The following is a 20,330-nucleotide window of genomic DNA, read 5'->3' on the forward strand; positions in this document are numbered from 1 at the left end:
CTTGTTTGTCCTGAACAGTTAAACTAACCGCTGTTCTTCAGAAAAATCTTTCAGGTCCAACAAATTCTTTGGTTTTTAGCATTATTATGTATTTGAACCCTTTTCAACAATAACTGTATGATTTTGAGATCCATTTTTCACACTGAGGACAACTGAGGGACTCCTATGCAACTATTACAGAAGGTTCAAACGTTGGTTCAGAAGGAAAAATTGTGTATATATTATATATATATACTGTATATATATATATATATATATATATATATATATATATTACTGCCCTTCAGAAGCTACAGAAGATACTTAGATGTTTCCCAGAAGACAAAATAAGTTAAATTTACCCTGATCTTCAAATTTAAAAAAGTTTTCACCCCCCACTCTTAATGCATCGTGTTTCCTTCTGGAGCATCAGTAAGCGTTTGAACCTTCTGTATGAGTCCCTCAGTTGTCCTCAGTGTGAAAAGATGGCTCTCATAATCATACAGTGGGATTTCGTTGTGGGAATTATACAAGTATGTAACCTTTTGAACAGGGTAATTTATAAATTCAACTATTATTTTCTTTTGTGGACTCTTTTATGTAAAATCTTATTCAGGTCATTCCCTAATTGAAAAATAACATGCATTTTGTATGATCCTTCTTATTGTGGTAAAATAACTAACATTTTGCACATTCTGCAAGGTGTATGTAAACTTTTGACTTCAACTTTAAATAGAAAACCATTTGCTAAATTTGCAATATGTAGATCTTGCAGAGATGTTCAGCGGTTGTTGTTTTAGTCAAGTAGACAAATATTGCTGCACAGAAAAACACATCTGAATAAAAAATGTGAAGCTACAGTGGGCATAATGATGCACCTAAGTGGGCTGTTCACAATCACATGTACCTGATAAAATTGCCACTTTATGTATATTGCTGAGAAATAACTGTGAAGTCTTATCACACATTTCTTGGTATTATGAATGCACTGATCATAAACATTCACAGAGAGCTATGTCTCATTTTGTCTTATTTCTGCAATCCCTTTATAGCTACATTTACTCACTCACATGCATAATGCATGACGCTAAAAGTCCTTTGGTTAAGGGAGTATCTGCCAAAATGTAAATTTTTACATTTCTGAATAATTCACTGAAAGCTAAAGATAAAACAAAGATTCAAACCTAATATATGAAAAGCCCAGTTTGAAACGTCTGTGGTGTCGGGCATTAGATATTCAGCCTGGCTCCATATTACTGAAATTAGGGATGGAAGTGCAAAATTCACAATTCCCAGAACTCATCTCTCCATCCTTCTCTGAATCTTCTCTCGGATTCCCTGGCTACCAGATCTGCTTTTCTCTTCCCACTTTGCCTCAAATTTCTGACACATTGCATTTTCACACATGACTGACCAAAGAACAAGCATTACAGCAGGCAGCCAAGCGAGTCCATAAGGATACATGCTACGATTTGCTTACATTGGCCACAAACAGCACAGCCAAGCTTCGCCCAGACGTGATTTGTGTAAACTGCCAGCAAGTTTACAGAAAGTCCTACAGCTGAACTGAACATTCGGATATGAATCAATAAGAACTGGAATGAGGAAAATGAACAGAATGAAGAAAAACACCTTGACATCAAACACTCTTGTGAATACTTTCTTGCACAAGATTTTAAACTTCAAATACAGGGATTTTTTTTGGGTGACAACGATTGCTAGGTTTCTCTATCCTGAGAAAATAAGATAAATAAAACGTTGCTACTTTCTACCCCAATACACAAAGGTATGCCAAACACATTTGCCAATATTCCATGTCTGACAGGATATGGAACAGGGCGTTTTTAATGAGCCATATCAGCCTCCATAGGTGCTGGAAACGAGGCATAAAATGACTTCGGATCCTATACTGTGTGTGGAATGTAGGAACGGTGCTCCAATAATAATTCTTCCTTAATTAATATAGCTGACAGGTTGTTTATCGGGAAAGGCAGGAGACTAGTTGCATGCAATCAAACACACACAGACACATAGCTAAGCCAGTGATGCTGAACACTCTCTGGATTACATAACATAAATCGTCTATTCCTTCTCCTAATGCACTGCTGAATTTAAAAGAGGCGTCTTTGGAATATGGAATGAGGAGAGGCCATGATATACTCCAACATTTTCCTTTGAAGAGACTGTTGCTGAAATCTTCGCCCAGCTGCTTATCACTGGGCTGAAAGTGAGCGTGCCTGAGGGCACAAAGCAAACACAAATAATCAGCAAGCCTTTGAATTAAAACTCATTACTGTAACCATTTGTTAAACTGACATTAGTAATTATTATAGAGGGTTGATTAGAATATTTAAAGTGATTACTTGAAGAATTAGATAAATGCCTTTACGAAAGCATAATGATTTCTGGTTGTGGCTATAAATTGTTTTGTATGTTTCCTAAGAAATAATATTAGGCTTTCAAAATTAGGCTTTCTTAATTTGCATAAAGACAATTATGTGTATCAGAGACAGACATTTAGTCATAAACCTTTGCTCTTTGCAACATTTGAACAGTAGTCTTATGATCAGTTGCAGAATGTAAGTAACAGTTCAACCAAGAATAAAAATTCTGTCATTGATTAGTCACCCTCATGTCGTTCCAAACCCATACAGTAAGGCCTTTGTTCATCCTCAGAACACAAATTAAGATATTTTTGATGAAATCCAAGAGCTTTTTCACCCTGCAACACAACTGACACGTTCAAGGCCCAGAAAGGTAGCAAGGACATTGTTAAAATAGTCATAAGATTGGTTCAACCATTATGTCATGAAGCTTCGAGAATACTTTTTGTGTGCAAAGAAAAACAAAAAGTCTTTGTGCACTAAAATTATTCTTGTAGCTTCATGAAACTAAGATTAAACCACTGATGTCACATGGACTATTTTAACAATGTCCTCACTACCTTTCTGGGCCTTGAACATGTCAGTCATGTTGCTGTCTGTGCAGGGTCAGAAAACTTTGGGATGTCATCAAAAATATATATATATATTTTTTTTGTTTTGAAGATGAACGAAGGTCTTACGGGTTTGAAACTACTTTTTAATTTTTGGGAGAAATATCCCTTAAAAGACAAGTACAGTAACCCCAAAAGTATATGGACACATAAAATGTATGAATGCCATTAAATTATAAATAGCAGCATTTACTTTAAAGATAGATAGGACACACACAGACACTCTTTCTCACATGCACACACACACACACACACACACACACACACACACACACACACACACACACACACACACACACACACACACATGTTGGGTTTACATGTTTTATGGTGACTCTCTATAGATTTAATGATTTTTATACTGTACAAATTGTATGTTTTATCCACTTCCCCTAACACTGCTCCCAAACCTACCCCTCACACAAAACTTTTTGCTATTTTAGATTTTAAAAAAGTTAAGTTTACAATCTTGTTTTCTGATGGAGACCAAACATATTTCCCCACAAGGTCGGAATATGTTCAAAAACGTTTTATTATGTTTTTAAAGTCTCTTACTGTATTGTCACCAAGTCTGCACTCTAAATACTATCAGCATTTAATTTAATACTATTAGAATTGAAAATTATTATTATTATTTTAACATATTTTCAAATGTAATTTCTTCCTGTGATGCAGTCTCTAGTATTGATCCTTCAGAAATCATTCTAATAGGCTAATTTGGTCCTCATTAAACATTTTTTTTATTATTATCAATGTTGTAAATTCAGTTGTGCTTATAAGTTTAAAATACACCTTGCAGAATATGTTAAATGTTGATCATTTTAACAAAATAATAGGAATCATGAAAATTGCATGTTATGTTTTATTTAGTACTGTCCTAAATAAGCTATTTCACATAACACATGTTTTACATATAGTCCACAAGAATAATAACTACATTTATAAAAATAACTCCATTCAAAAGTTTACATGCCTGCTGTTCTTCAGATATATCCTCCAGCTCCTGCAGATTCTTTGATTTTCCAGCAGCATCTGCTTTTTTGAACCCTTTCCAAAAATGATATATGATTTTGAGATCCATCTTTTTACACTGAGGACAATTGAAGGGACTCATACATAACTATTACAAAAGATGAAAACATTTACTGATGCTCAAAAAAACAACACAATGCATTCAGAGCCGGGGGGTTTAAACTTTTTTTAATTGGATGATCAGGGTAAATTGTACTTATATTGTCTTCTGGGAGACTAAATATTTATGTAGTTTCCGAAGTGCATTACTAAATGGTAAAAAAAAAAAAAAAAAAAAGTAAACAAAGTAAGAAAAATTGACACATAATCCTGTTCAAAAGTTTACACCCCTGGCTCTTAATGCATTGTGTTGCCTTCTTAAGCATCAGTAAATGTTTCACCTTTTGTAATAGTTATGTATGAGTTCCTCAACTGTTCTCAGTGAGTGTGAAAAGAAAGATGGATCTCAAAATCCTACAGTCACTTTTGGAAAGTGTTCAAATATGCAGAAGATACTGGAAAAACCAAATTATGTGCAGGAGCAGGAAACAACAGACAGTATTGATATTCAAGGGTATGTAAACTTTTGAAAGGGACCATTTTTATAAATCCAGTTATTATTTTGTCTTGTGGAGTATATATAAACGTATGCTATGTTAACTAGTTTATTTAAGACAGTACTAAAAAATAACACAGTTTTCATGATCCTTCTTATTTTGATTTAAAATGTAAAATTATTAACATTTAGCATATTCTGCAAGGGGTGTGTAAATTTATGAGCACAACTCGTCACCTTAGAATTATAAGGTTCTATCTGCGTTCCGAGTGGTTTTGAGATATTGAGCTTCAAAGTTTTTGCATTCTATATAGTAAAAATGATATGGGGAACAAGTCTCTTTCCTACATGAGAATGACAGAGACCCTAAATGTATTCTAAATGTACAATATCAAAATCCTCTCAGATTTTTAAATGGGGATTTTGGGAACAGGTCAAATGCAGATAGAACCTTCTAATTCTAAAAAGTCGTTTTCTGCTTGGAATTATAAGGTTCTATCTTGCAAAACATTAATTAAAGCAACAATTTTCAAGAAATAAATGTAGTTTACTTATAATTTGTTTTAAAACATAAATTACTGTTCTAACAATGTGTCAACATGTATGAGAATTTAATGTTTTAATGCTTTCTTTATCACATTTATTTAATATTTTAGGACAAATATTTTTTTCTTGTTTAAGTTAGGCATAAAAGGCAGTGCTGAATATTTTGTCCAGAGCAGATGTTAATTTTATAATTATAGTGGGTAATTAAAGACATTATTGCAGAAACTGTTAAAAAAATCAGCTTCTCTAATCCATCTGACCAGGACTTTATTCCACAAAAAGCCATATTCAACCATATTCGCAAAACTATCGTTTTCAACATCTTTAATAACAACAGTTTGATCGCTATTGACCACATTCAACATCAAACGACAGTGACACTTATATTTCATTATGTACTTTACATTATGCAATTGCTCTGCAGTAAAGCCATTCAAGCCAGTTGCAGATACTATTATTTGTTTTATGCCGGTAATGTATATAATGCCGGTAGCGGTAATTATGAGTAAAAAAAATCACGCCATCATTATGTTTTAAACAGTGCCACTTTGAGGAATAAATGTGAATTGCACTCATTGATTCTTAATCTTTCCTGCTGTTATGGAGCAGTCCGGTGACATGACAAAGAAAGTTGATCCTGATTGGTCCTCTTGTTTGCATTCGAAGTGCTGATTGGCTCACAGATAGAACCTTATAGAACCAAGTTATAGTTCAACTCTGCAGATAGAACCTTTTTCTTTTCTAAATAAAAAGTCCTAAAATGTACACAACTTTAAAAAAAAACATCACATAATGTAAATAAGTTGTCACAGAATAAGAATATGTGAATAACTCAATTTTGACAAAAATGTCAGATAGAACCTTATAATTCTAAGGCGACGAACTGTATGTTTGTGGAAAGATCAATTTAATGCATTCTTGTTGAATAGTATTAATTTACAATTAATTTACTATTTACTGACCCCAGACATTTGAACAGTGGTGTATCTGACCACCCAAAGAGGAATCTAAAGTAATCTCACACAGAACCGTACCCACAACAGCAAAACATGTAGGAAGCTGTCAGTTTTCAAGCGATTACACCAGAGTGCTTTTCCTGTGATGATGTGAAGGCTGAGCACGCCAATTATCCACAACACTGCATGACAGTAAGGAGTTCTCTGATGTCTGGCCAGATTTATCTGATTGGATAATCAGCTGGTACTGAGTACAGAACAACCTACAGAACATGTGTTCTGTACTTTCATAGTACCACCGTCAATCACTGAAAATCTCTCAGTGTACATGTGGAACAAGGGAAAAGGGAAAGCATGAGATGAGAAGTATTGAAAGGACACATTAAAAATAAAACTGGGGTCTAATTACTTTTACAGACTTGAGTAAACCCTTACTTTTATCAAAGCTGCAACCTACAAATGAAACCACAACTTGCCTATTGATTTTATAGGCATGCATTACCCATAGCATAAAAAAAATAAAAAAAAAAAAATACTGCATGTCTCAAACAATGAAGACAGACCTTTAAACCTTATTGAGCACTTTAATAAAGAGTTTTTAAAAAATCAAGAAGTAGTTAGAGCAGGAAATTTTGTGGTTTGTAGTTTAAACAAGTTTATCAGTACCTTACTGTACCTTCATATAGCCTCAAGAATATCAAAACATATACTGCAAACCCCCAAGGAAAGTCACTGGTACACGATTGTCTGGCATTTCAAAATGCTTGTGAATTATGACCAACTTAACTCTCACAGTGTGGCATAATGACCAGACTGTCCACATGCACGCTGACCGCTAAAGAACTGATTTCAGAGCAATTTTTGTCAGATTACTGTCATGCTTAGAAAGCATTTTCAAATCATCTTGTTACAAGATTTGTTAGGCACAGTTTGGTAAAAAACAACATTTAACACACATGATAGAAAGCCTTTTTCTCAGTCTGGATCAGACTGAAATCACAACAGGGAATAAAAATCTTGACATTGTCAAAATGGACTGAAATTATGGCTCCTTAGAGAACAAATCTCTTAAGACTGGATGACACAGATGGAAAGTTCCTTCAAAATTAAAAATAAATAACCCACATTACTCAACCAAGTATCCTCATGTATGCAGTATGCTCTCTTGTTTGTTATGTGACTGTTGAACAACTGTTTCGCAAACTAAGAGATCAGTGTGACCAACAGTAGAACATTTATTGCCTCTTGAGGACAGCAGAGAATGAGGCTCAGTGGTTTTAGAGTCATTCCTCCTTGCCCCCCACCTCACATTTCTCACTTAGCAGATTGTCAGATAAACATCCATAAATAATCATGGATTCAAAATGTCAAAGGGAAAGGATGGGGTGCTACCCTCAATTCATCAAATTCCTCTTGAAACTCTCGCTACTGTGAAGTTACAAAACAAAGTTTATTTACAATTTCACACTGTCCTGTCATAGTCCAACTTGCTTAAACATGGGATTTAGTTACGCTACCAGATATGTCAGCAGCCGCTTTATCACCAGCACCAGCAATCCAGTGATAGCAATCGCTAGTGTTCTTGTTCTGTGGTTTATCTGTGTAGCGCGTACAATAGATAATGCCCAGGACCACCATAACCACAATGAAGATGCAAAGTGGCACTAGCAATCCGACTAGCAACCAGCTAGTTCCTTGGCTCTGGTCGCTGCTGTTGCCATCATCAATGATGACCTCCTCTATTCCTCTGGACTGCATTGGAAACAGGGTGGACATTTGTTGCCCTGGACCAAAGGTGGTTGATTCATCATCATACACGTCAACATTATCACGATCTTGTTCATAAGACTCATATTCTCCAAAAAGGTCAAGAGGGTTCTTTGCAGTTTCCTGTATCTCAGGCTTTGTTTGGGTTGAGCTGAACCAGAGCCAATTCCAAGCTCCGCCTGAAGCTGTGGAGGAAGGGTGGACTGTGGGAACCGTGGTGCTCTCATCCTCATAATAGTCTGATGTGGGCGTCAGAATTGTTGGTGGAAAAAAAGCATTATGAACTGGTTGTTCGGGATTAAGCTCACCATCAACATTAGTGACCTCAGGGGAGCTTTCAGTCGGCGTAGTTGTTTCAGGTTCCTCTTCAGTTGTCCAAATCAGGTCTGTCGGAACCGTCTCCACATTGGGCAGCTCAGTCTGCCAGTTCAAATCAGAATCAGGTGGAGTGTGCCATGGGTATACAGGATCCTCTGGTTCCCAAATGGGGTTGTGAGTAATCCATGGGTTGGAGACAGTGGTTGAAGGAGACTCTAGGTCTTCCCCCACGAGACTGCAGGAATATTGGTCAGGTTGAAGAGTGTAACCTTCTTCACAGTAGCAGTCAAAGGCTCCCGCATAATTGACGCACATCTGTTCACACATTCCTTCAATTTGACATTCGTCAATGTCATGACAGTGACTCTGGTCTTCTTGTAAAGGGGCATAACCAAGATGGCAGTGGCAAATGTGTGAGCCCAGTGTGTTCTCACACGCATGCTCACATGGATTGTCCAAACACTCATCCACATCTTCACAGGTACCATCTTCATCTTGTCGGTAGCCATCGCGGCAGTGACACTCAAAGGTTCCAGGAGCATTTTTACAGATATGCTCACAGGGACTCTGTAGGCATTCATCGACATCTACACAGCCCCGTTCATCAGGTGCCAGCATGTAGCCATCAGGACAAGCACAGCGGTAGCCATCCATCACAGGCAAGCACTCAAACTCACATGGAGCCCCATTGCAAGGGTCAGGCGGAAAGCAACTTACCCCATCCTCAGCCAGGAGAAAGCCATCATTGCAATCACAGTAGTAGTGTGAGTCATCCTCAACGCAGAAATGATGGCAACCTCCATTGTCTTTATCGCACCAGCTGGTCTTAGGCATATCAGAGCAAAAAGGTGGTTTCCTTTGCCAACCTACAGTTCCATCTTCCTTTTGTGTGCATAGAATTGACTGGTCATCTTTAGCAGGACAAGGTACAGCTGCAACCGATCCATACGGAATATGTGTTAACATAGTACTCAGCAGGTTAAAAGGTGTAGTATACAATGTATTCCCACCACCTTCACTAGCAATAGCTGTACACATGCCAGGGAAGGTGTACCTGCACAGGTAGCCATCCACTGAAACCGAACAAGGTCCGTCTTTCCATTTCAGATTATGCTCTTGCTCATGGGCCGCGGTGCTGTAAGGCATCGCCACACATCGTGGGGATGAGCAGGTACTGGCCGAGTCCTCTTGCAGCCAGTTGGTGTACTGGGTGTCCTGATCTCCAGTGATCCACGAGAAGCCACGCAGGGGTCGGGTGGGCGAACATTGTCGGGGTTGTCTCTGAAGGCCAATCCAGATATTTGCCCTGCCTCTGTGGTGTGATCTCAGTTCCACATTCAAAAAGAGCTCCTTCACCATTGCTGCTTCCTTTGGATGCCGGATGGTGGCTAGGTTTCCTCCTTGTTCCTTGCAGCTCCGCCAAGCGTCCAGGAAGATCTTGCGCTGAAAATAGAGCACGTAGCACCCATCCTCGCTGCAGAGTGCATCCTGTTCATTCAAGTCCTGAGTCTGCACCCCGCAGAGGCACAGTAGTGAGGATAGCAGAATAACACAAAGAACTGGACAGCCCATATCTCACACCTACTCTATTTTCTATTGTACTTTCCCTTTTTAAAAAGGCTTAAGCATGCTAAAATACAGTTTAATGTCTTAGTTGCCCATATTTCTTCTGCTTGTACCGGTATTACAAACTTTTCCCTTCTTCTCCTCTCTCTCCACCCTCCTCTCTCTGTCCTGTCCAGTGGTGATCTGTGCCTAAGCTGAGTACTACAATCTCACCCTTGACGTTCCAGCAAGAGAGAGAGAGAGAGAGGGAGGGTTGAAGTGATGGAAGGAGGGTAGGAGTGACTGAAGAAAAAGTGGGGAGTTGAAAAAAGATGTTTTTGGCACAGGCAGAACCAATGTGTGTGTGTATTTTGGGGGGACTGGGGGGAAGTGCAGCAGTCTCTGTGCCTCTTCACCAGAACGAAACGTATGTTTCTCATAAGAGTGCGCATGGAAATGGTTTGGGACTCTACCCCTACCCCACGACCCCCCGCAACCCAATACAACTCTCCACCCCCACCAAACTCCGAATGGTGGATAACTTATAACATACTTCTGTTTTTTACCCATGTACAAAACTAAAGAAAATTTAAACAAAGGCTGTGTCTTCTATAACATTTCCACTTGCATCTGTCAGCACTTTCATTTTGTTTGTGATGTCTTTCTGGGCATTTGGTCAGTCCTTGGATCTATTTGAGCTGTGACACTGTGGGTTATCACAACATATAAAAGCTATTGTGCTCTTAAGCAGGTCTGAATCTGGACATTTTCCAAATGTCCCCCACTTCTCTAAAACCTGGCCTATAAAAATGAAAGACAGAAACATAGTATAAAAATAAAGTATGTTACTTTACTGTACTAACACATTTTATTTGATGAATGAATTACACACAGACTGTAATGAAAAATATGCAATCACGTGTGATTAACAATGTCTTATAAACATTGTTGTGTAAATATACAAACTTGTTCAATGAAACAAGTATTGTTCATACCTGACTACTGGAGCATAGAAAAACTCAAATTACCTGAAGTCTGCCAGCTGCCTGTGAAAACACTGCAACATCAACAATCACTGTGCACCGGAACAATAATAGATCTAGTTATGCTAGAGGTTAAAGTATCCACAGCCGTAAGGAACGAAAGCAGGTCTAGCTTTGTTAAGAAAACAGAGAGGAGGAAAGACTGAGATGGGGTCTCAGGCTGTATATGGTCGTAATGGGGATAACGTTCTGTGGGGGGTTAAACAGGAGCAGCCTGAGGAGGAAATGGCTGGATTTCTCTAAAAGATCATTTAAAAAAAAAAAAAAAACACTTGTGTTAACTTCGACATTACAATGAACAGGATTTGTACAGACACTGTAAAATTAATTCCAAGGACTTTTCAAGCACTACTTTTTTGATTTTCAAGAACTTCAAACAGAGATCTTACTTATCAAACTTTTCAAATTATCAAACTGTTTATTTTCTAACTGCTTGTTTTCTTTAAAATAACAACATTCTATTCGTGTTTTTTTATTATATAATTTACAAAAAAAGGCCTCTAACACTAGCTTGCTCTATTCTTTTTCTATTCTGTTTTTCTTTTTATTTATTATATAATTAACAAACAAAAAAACACCTTGCTATATGCACTGCGTTAGGCTAACTGAGACTTGTCATAGCACTCTTTTGTTGATTTTGATTGCTTCTATTGTCCTCATTTGTAAGTCACTTCGAAATAAAAGCGTCTGCTAAATTACTAAAATGCAAATGTAATCAAACAATACTTTAAATATTTTAAAAAGATAAATAGATAAAGTCTGCAACTAATTATTCGCAAGCCATCATTTCAGATCAGGACTCCGAGACTGCAGAGCGTGAATCATTTAATTTGAATCATTCAATGATTCACAAACCCGCTCCGAAGTTCTGATCCAAAATCAAATGATTTGCGATATGCAGTCTGAATTCCCAATCTGAATCAAAAAATTCACACTCTGAAGTTCTGATCTGAAAAATGATTCACGAACCCGGTCCAAAGTTCTGATTCAAATCTAATGATTTGCAATATGCTCTCTGAATTACCGATCTGAATCAAACAATTCACACTCTGAAGTTCTGATCTGAATGATGATTTTTGAACCTGCTCCGAAGTTCTGATTCAAATCAAATGATTTGCAATATGCGCTCTGAATTCCCGATCTGAATCAAACGATTCACGAACCTCGCTGCGAAGTTCCGATCTAAATCAAATGATTTACAATCTGTGATTCGAAGTCTTGATCTGAATAATGATTCGGAAACCTTGCTGCAAAGTTCCAATCTAAATCAAATGATTCACAATCCGTGCTTCAAAGTCTTGATCTGAATAATGATTCAGATCAGGACTCGGAGCACAGATTGCAAATCATTCAATTTGAAAATTGATTCACGAACTCGCTCCGAAGTTCCAATCTAAATCAAATGATTTGCGATATACGCTCTGAATTCCCGATCTAAATCAAATGATTCATGATAGGCAAACTGAAGTCCTGATCTAAATCAAATGATTCACAAACTCGCTCTGAAGTTCCAATCTAAAGCAACAGATTCACAAACCCGCTACAAAATCAATCAAATCAAAATGATTCATGATACACAATTTGAAGTCTTGATCTAAATCAAATGATTCATGATACGCAATTTGATTGAAGCACTTCAAAACAGTGATTCATTTTGCCACACAATAGTTTAAATGATTCTGAATTTTGAAAAGCTCAGTTTCACTCATTAATATACATGCTCTTTAAAATCATTACGAGTGATGTCGATAATTTGATTTGGTTTTTGCTATTGAATCGCTTGAGCTGAATGATCACGAATCAATTGGAGCTGTTTAATGATTTACTCAATTGATTAGGTTCATCTGTTCCTCTTTTCGAGTCTTCAGCCATGTTTACACAACACTGTCAGTACTACTACTGGCTTAGCTCGCTACTTTTATGACTAACTAAAATAAGCAAAAAACAATGTTTTTTTAATTGTTGAATTTTGCGTGAAAAGATATGTGCTAATTGAAAAAAATTAAACATTTATGATAATGCCTTTCAATAATCCAAGCACTTTTCAAGTTTTCAAAAAGTCAAATTCAAGTACTTCAAGCACTTTAAGCACCCTGTATGAATTTTGAATGAAGTAGAGATGGTGTATCAGTATACAGTCGTGGCAAAAAGTTTTGAGAATGACACAAATATTAGTTTTCACAAAGTTTGCTGCTAAACTGCTTTTAGATCTTTGTTTCAGTTGTTTCTATGATGTACTGAAATATAATTACAAGCACTTCATACATTTCAAAGGCTTTTATTGACAATTACATGACATTTATGCAAAGAGTCAGTATTTGCAGTGTTGGCCCTTCTTTTTCAGAACCTCTGCAATTCGACTGGGCATGCTCTCAATCAACTTCTGGGCCAAATCCTGACTGATAGCAAACCATTCTTTCATAATCACTTCTTGGAGTTTGTCAGAATTAGTGGGTTTTTGTTTGTCCACCCACCTCTTGAGGATTGACCACAAGCTCTCAATGGGATTAAGATCTGGGGAGTTTCCAGGCCATGGACCCAAAATGCCCCAAACAATCAGAAAGAGGCTTCATCGGAGAATATGACTTTGCCCCAGTCCTCAGCAGTCCATTCGCCATACTTTTTTGCAGAAGATCAATCTGTCCCTGATGGTTTTTTTGGAGAGAAGTGGCTTCTTTGCTGCCCTTCTTGAGACCAGGCCATCTTCCAAAAGTCTTGGCCTCACTGTGCGTGCAGATGCGCTCACACCTGCCTGCTGCCATTCCTGAGCAAGCTCTGCACTGGTGGCACTCCGATCCCGCAGCTGAATCCTCTTTAGGAGACGATCCTGGCGCTTGCTGGACTTTCTTGGACGCCCTGAAGCTTTCTTAACAAGAATTGAACCTCTTTCCTTGAAGTTCTTGATGATCCTATAAATTGTTTTTTTTTTGTGCAATCTTAGTAGCCACAATATCCTTGCCTGTGAAGCCATTTTTATGCAACGCAATGATGGCTGCATGCGTTTCTTTACAGGTCACCATGGTTAACAATTGAAGAACAATGATTTCAAGCATCACCCTCCTTTTAACATGTCAAGTCTGCCATTCTAACCCAATCAGCCTGACATAATGATCTCCAGCCTTGTGCTCGTCAACATTCTCACCTGAGTTAACAAGACGATTACTGAAATGATCAATGAAATGCAGTGGAAAGTTTTTTTTGGGATTAAGTTAATTTTCATGGCAAAGAAGGACTATGCAATTCATCTGAACACTCTTCATAACATTCTGGAGTATATGCAAATTGCTATTATAAAAACTTAAGCAGCAACTTTTCCAATTTCCAATATTTATGTAATTCTCAAAACTTTTGGCCATGACTGTATTTGAGAGTTTTTATTTTACTCTTTTATGAAGGCGAAAGGATCATAAAACTTGTCACACCCTTGAACCAAGCAATTTGACTCCTGTTGTGGAGATCATTAAAAGCAAATATCACATCATAATGTTTTAGAGAGGTGTCTAAAGGTTAAGGAATCCGTAAAGAATTTTTTTTTCAGTCCATATGCACAATGATATGCATACACAATGTCAAAGTCGTTGGCAGTAAACAGAGATTCTTCTAACAATCCTAAGAGCATGGGCAAATCTAATCATGCACTGTGCAGATGTTCTATAAGAACATCAATCATTTCCATGGAAACACTCAATGTGAAAAATGCAAAGCTTCACTTGCAAGACAATTCCAGGAAGCTTTTGTTATAAGATTTCAAGAATGCACAGGCCTGCAAAGTCCTGAAAATAATATGAAAATTGTCTTTTTCAAAAATATATAAAAGCAGCCTGAAGATTGCATTGCTAGGAAAAGGGCATGTTTTAAACACCTTACTTGACTCATGTCATCTTTTTTCATCTCACCATCAGTGCTAACGTACCTGTTCATCTCACAACTCCATATCTAAGGTACAATGAGGTGAAACAGAGGTCAATCTTCAGGACAGCACAGAAGATCCTCAGGGTATTTTTTTCATTTATTTGCCTTTTTTTTTCCTGGAACCGTCCACCCACCACCTGTAAAATTCATTCGCTCTTTTCCGGCCCTCAAGATCCCTCGTTCTTAATATTGTTCTCCGGTCTCATGCTGCATCCACCAATCCTTTATATCATGCAGAACTGAATTCGGTCACCCACTAGCTGCTCTGTAAAAAGTGTCCCTAATTCTTGCATGTGATAATTATATGAATTAGAGCTGTGATTAGCACTGAGAAGAGAATGATGAGATGTTAAACGTGGAACAGACATTCATGTCTTCACATTTTAAGCTTGTTATGCTCTCATGCTGTTGGCAGTGGCCATGTACTTGGCAGAAGACATTACTGCTCATTTAGCTTTCCTCTGTAACATAATGTTATCATTTTTAAGATACTGATGCAAATGGAAGCACCATACAGACTACTAATCATTCCATAGTCTTAAGAGACACCATGTTGTATGTTACAATGACCTTACTAATCAACATTCCCAGCTGTGTTTGGAAACAAGGATCTTGATGCAGGATGTATAGTCTTATGCAGCTTTGTTTGACATTTTTAAAATTCATAATTCATTCTTTGATAGCATTTACGGAAAGCCCTCTGCCTGAACCATAAGTCGTCTCAAATCCAATTTAGCTGAAGCGGTCATCCTAAAGATACATTTCTGGGTCAGGAATTACTTCCACATATAAAGCAAACAGACACAGATGTATGTGGATCACATACATCACGTTCAGACACTGTGCATGACATCTATGTTTATGTATTAGAGCATCTGGAGATCATCTTTTGATTCAGATAAATGCTAGAAAGGCACAACAGATTTGCACATACATAAACACTGTCCTCCTATATCTTAGATAAGGATTGTCACCTGTATCGTTTTTGCTTAGGCTTACAGTGGATTCTGGAAATACTTGGAAATACTTGGAAGAATTATCTCACCAGACAATTTTACTGCCCAAAAATCTACTTGTCTTTGGGCAGATTTCCACAACATTAAACCCAGTTGGCCTATTGTTAAACTCAGCATGAAATAAGAATTCACCTCATCTGTTTTCCAAAGGCATGTTACATATCATTGTGAACAATTACTCTGTGCACATCTTTCATTTTTAGAACCTCATAATGTTCTGACCTCATAATGTAATAATAGCTTGACCTTCTGGTGAAAACAACAGACTAACCTTTAGTGACATATGCAAAACTTCTCCAATCATTTCTGCTGCCTTCACAAGCTATGTGAAATTTCCCACTTCTGAAGTCGTAATCACGAATTTGTTGCGTTCAAATGCTTGATGTCAGAAAGAACAGGAATCATGGAAGATGTCCCAATCGTGATTGCATTCTCTGGGGAAATCTTGAAGCCAAAAGATATTTAGTCAATAATCCAAGAGATTTTGTATAAAATGTAGTGTCCCATTCATTGGAAACCATGTAAACACAGCGCAATCTAGATATTTACCTTGGTCACACTTCTGAAATTTAATTCAAATAAATGCTGTTTTCACCATGTTTAATACATACAATAAGCAACAAATGATTATTTATATACAGAAATATACATGACTATAACAGCAAGAGAAAGCAATGTAGATGTTGTGGGAAAAAAACAAAACCTTACAGTACTACAGCTAGGTTTCTCCCCTCTGCCATGTTTCAAGTTGGCTCGCCCAACTCAGAAACCCTAGAATCTAAATACTCTATATAAACATTTTCCAACATACAGGAAACTTCTACTGTATTTATGAAAATTCTGATAGAATGTGAATGCAGCTTTAGTCAGCCTAAACCCACCCATGCAAATTCATGTTCATTCGCCTTCAATTTGAGCGAAATGCCCACTTCTCAAAATCCAATCAACAACTGATATATGGGCCATTCTACAGAATTGATGCAAACTGCTGTACCACAACCCAAAAACACATTTAAAAAGCATAAGTATTCAAATCTTTGATGTTTACAAAAATCCTTCTATTGCTTATTAAAACCAACAATCATTTTTAAAATATCAGTACGCTTAATATATATAAAATCATAATTTATTGGGTACTTTCAATTGGGAGATGGCTGTCCTGAACCTTAAGCACTAAAAATACCAAACACCTTTTTTCTGCAATTAAGCACACTTTTTGGGGAGTTATTCCATAAAATTTAGTTTTTATATGAGAGAACTGTGCTAGCTAACCATGTGCTGATTAGCATCTTTGAGATCCAACATTGTCAAATTCAATTGACATTTTTTCAATCACATTTTTCAAAACATTGTCAGTACTGAAACAGTCACATACCGAAATAATAATGAAAGGAAACACATAATCCTTTATTTGGGGGAAACTAACTAAATTTGAGTACATTTATGAAATTCCTTTCTTTTTTGTATTTTACTATGTTTTAGTAGGATTTAAGTATGCAAGTTAAAATTCTGTAATGTGATGTGGTTGCTACCAAAACCAAAAAATATGCAGTCACAACTGGAACATTGGATGTTTTGTCAAAAATAAAGTATACTGAATTATCAACTAAGTTTTTGGTTCAGTGTATATTCAAACTAATGAATCTTTACATTTCAAATCAGTATTATCAACTTTTTGCCTTATACAAAAGACTAAATACAACAAATCTCATAAATCATACTTGTAATATTGTAAAAAAAGTTTAACTGTTATTGATTTACCTCTAAAAATGTTAAATAAAATAGCATAACAATATATTTACAATGTAGATGTAAGCAAAATCTTAATAGGTCAACATAACCCTTCTAATTAAATTATTATTAGTGTGTTTTAGTAGTGACAAATTCGGGGAGAGGACAAATATTCCAAAACTTTCTGAAAATAAATTATGAGAATTAACTGCACAATTACTAAAAATGTGTACCTTTGATATTATACAATTTGCATACATACAATTTTTTTGGAAAAATAATTTTTTTTAAGATGTTTCCAAGAATGGCCCACATAGAACAAAGTCCCCACCCTACATTTTTTCCTTTTTGATGATGTTAAACTGTACATTACAATAAAGAAAAAAAAATATCTCTTTGTACTTCCGTTTCATTGCAAAATAAAGGTTGTGTTTGCGGGCATGTTAAATATTTTCACACGGCAAACTGTAGACAAGAACGCCCTTTAATGCTCGTCTGGGAAACCAATCCTTAGAGTTTAAAGGCACAAAACAGAGTGTGGTGGTCGAAGTTAAAAGACCATGAGTCTCTGTGAGCGCTACTTCAACAGAACACACACGAAGAAGCTAAAGCAGAGTGGCTTTGATGCAAGATGCTATACTAAGTCCACCAACTACAATCTGGCCCTGGTTACGAGAGTGAGGAGAAAGTCTGATTAACATTGGGGTGAGTGAAATGTCAGAGTATTTGTGTACCCTCCCCTACACCCCTCAGGGCCAGAGCTCTCACTATCCAGAGCAGGAAAATAGACCTAGACTGAGGCCCAAAAACAACCCCCTCCACTGCACGAGTCTCACTGTGAAACATAATGGGTGTATTGACTCAAGAGTCAAGAGCGGTATTCAGGTTCACAGTGATGGAAAGCTATATTTTGAATTGTGCAAGATGCGTTTGTGAATTTATTCAGCCTGATCTTATTGGCATTCATAGGGATTCATATGTAATGTTTGCACATACATCTGAATATGCACTGAAACATGTACTGACAGCATGTAAAACATAGAAGTTTTACTTACGCACAGCTTAAGAAATATTTAAATCTATATAGATGAATTTTTTATTTGTATTAAAAATGTATTTGATTAGTTATCATTTACTATTATACAGATATTTTTAGTTCCCTACCTTACCCCTACTCTAAGCCTAATCGCTCAATATAATAACATATTAAAGTATAGGCAGTGACAAATACTTTCATTATCAGACTAGACACACACATACACATATATAAAATGAAACATCTTAAAATTTGCGTTTCCATTGTTAAACAAGGTAAATACAGTGTGTCAGAAAATGTCATTGATTAATTACAACAAAATCAACCTATTCAATCTATGAAATCAATATTCAATATGAATTAAATGATTATTTGTACTTCTCTAAAGTTACTGTATGTTTTAGATGCTGTGAATATGTTAATGTCATACATTTCATTATCTTCGCAAATGTATGAAAATGTCTGTGTGCTAGAACCACACTTTAAATATGAATACCCATGATTGCAGATGAGATCATACTGGTTTATTTTTGGCTGCTGCTGTTGTCAATAGAAACTGTTTATATTTAATTTAACCAAATTGCTTTCGTGTTCTTTCAAAGAGCGAACATCTATTTACTAATCGAAAGAATTACTAAAAAATATGACAACCAGAAGAATAGCAGAATCAAAAACAACATCCTTAAAACAAGAAAAATGACATGCTGTTGAAGTCAAAAGTTTACATACACCTTGCAGAATCTGCAAAAAGTTAATTATTTGACCAAAATAAGAGGGATCATATAAAATGCATGTCATTTTTTTATTTAGTACTGATATGAATAAGCTATTTCACATAAAAGACATTAACATTAACATATAGTCCACAAGAGTAAATAATAGTTGAATATATAAAAATGATCTATACTGTGTTGTTAGCTGTGTTTTTTTTTGGTGATAGTTGTTCATGAATCCCTTTTTTGTCCTGAACAGTTAAACTGTTCTTCCAAAAAATCCTTTAGGTCCCACAATTTCGGTGGTTTTTCAGCATTTTTGTGTTTTTGAACCCTTTCCAACAATGACTGTATGTTTTGAGATCCATCTTTTCACATTGAGGACAACTGAGGGACTCATATGCAACTATTACAGAATGTTTAAACGCTCATTGATGCTTCAGAAGGAAAAACGATGCATTAAGAGCCAGGGGTGTAAACTTTTGAACAGAATGAAGATGTGCATTTTTCGTATTTTGCCTAAATATCTTTTTTTTTGTACTGCCCTTCAGAGGCTACAGAAAATAATTACATGTTTCCCAGAGGACAAAATAAGTTAAATTTACCCTTAAGTTAAATTTACCCTGATCTTCAAATTCAATTTGAAGTCTTGATGTATTGTGTTTTTTTTTTTTTTTTTTTTTTTTTTGAAGCATCAATGAGCGTTTGAACCTGCTGTAATAGTTGCATATGAGTGCCTAAGGATTTTTTTAAAGAATGGCTGTTCTTGACAAGGGACTCATGAACAACTATCACTGAACAAAAAAAAAAAAAAAAAACCCAGCTGTGGATCATTCAGGTAACAACACAGTGTTAAGAATCAAGTGTATTTTGAACAGGGTAATTTTTATATATTAAACTCTTATTTTCTCTTGTGGACTATATGTAAATCTCTTTTATGTGAAATGTCTTATCAGATCAGCACTAAATAAAAAAAATAACAACAATTAAGATTTTGCAGATTCTGCAAGGTGAGTGTAAACTTTTGACTTCAACTGTACTGCTGAAACTCCTAAACGTCATTTTAATCAATGCAGTTTTAAGACCATTTACTCAGATACTCTAAACATGTGTATTTTTGTTCTTGAGGTCAGTGTTTAGTCACCGGGGGAGTGGGAAAATGGATTTTCCCATGCTATCATTTCTATACATCATTACTTGTAATGA

The 20,330-nt window shown here is 36.3% G+C and overlaps 1 protein-coding gene across 1 annotated transcript; it reads right to left on the reverse strand.

The window, feature by feature from the left end:
- Positions 1 to 6,673: 6,673 nt before the first annotated feature.
- cd248a (CD248 molecule, endosialin a) lies at positions 6,674 to 9,864 on the reverse strand. Its single transcript, XM_073837317.1, has one exon. It carries the CDS (start codon positions 9,698 to 9,700, stop codon positions 7,535 to 7,537), a length of 2,166 nt encoding a protein of 721 aa, XP_073693418.1. The 5' UTR covers positions 9,701 to 9,864; the 3' UTR covers positions 6,674 to 7,534.
- Positions 9,865 to 20,330: the final 10,466 nt, after the last annotated feature.

This window comes from Garra rufa, chromosome 3, assembly GCF_049309525.1.
Source record: "Garra rufa chromosome 3, GarRuf1.0, whole genome shotgun sequence".
NCBI lineage: Eukaryota > Metazoa > Chordata > Actinopteri > Cypriniformes > Cyprinidae > Garra > Garra rufa.

Excerpts from the sequence above, each read along its gene's own strand:
- cd248a (XM_073837317.1), bottom strand. The coding sequence starts at position 9,700 with ATGGGCTGTCCAGTTCTTTGTGTTATTCTGCTATCCTCACTACTGTGC.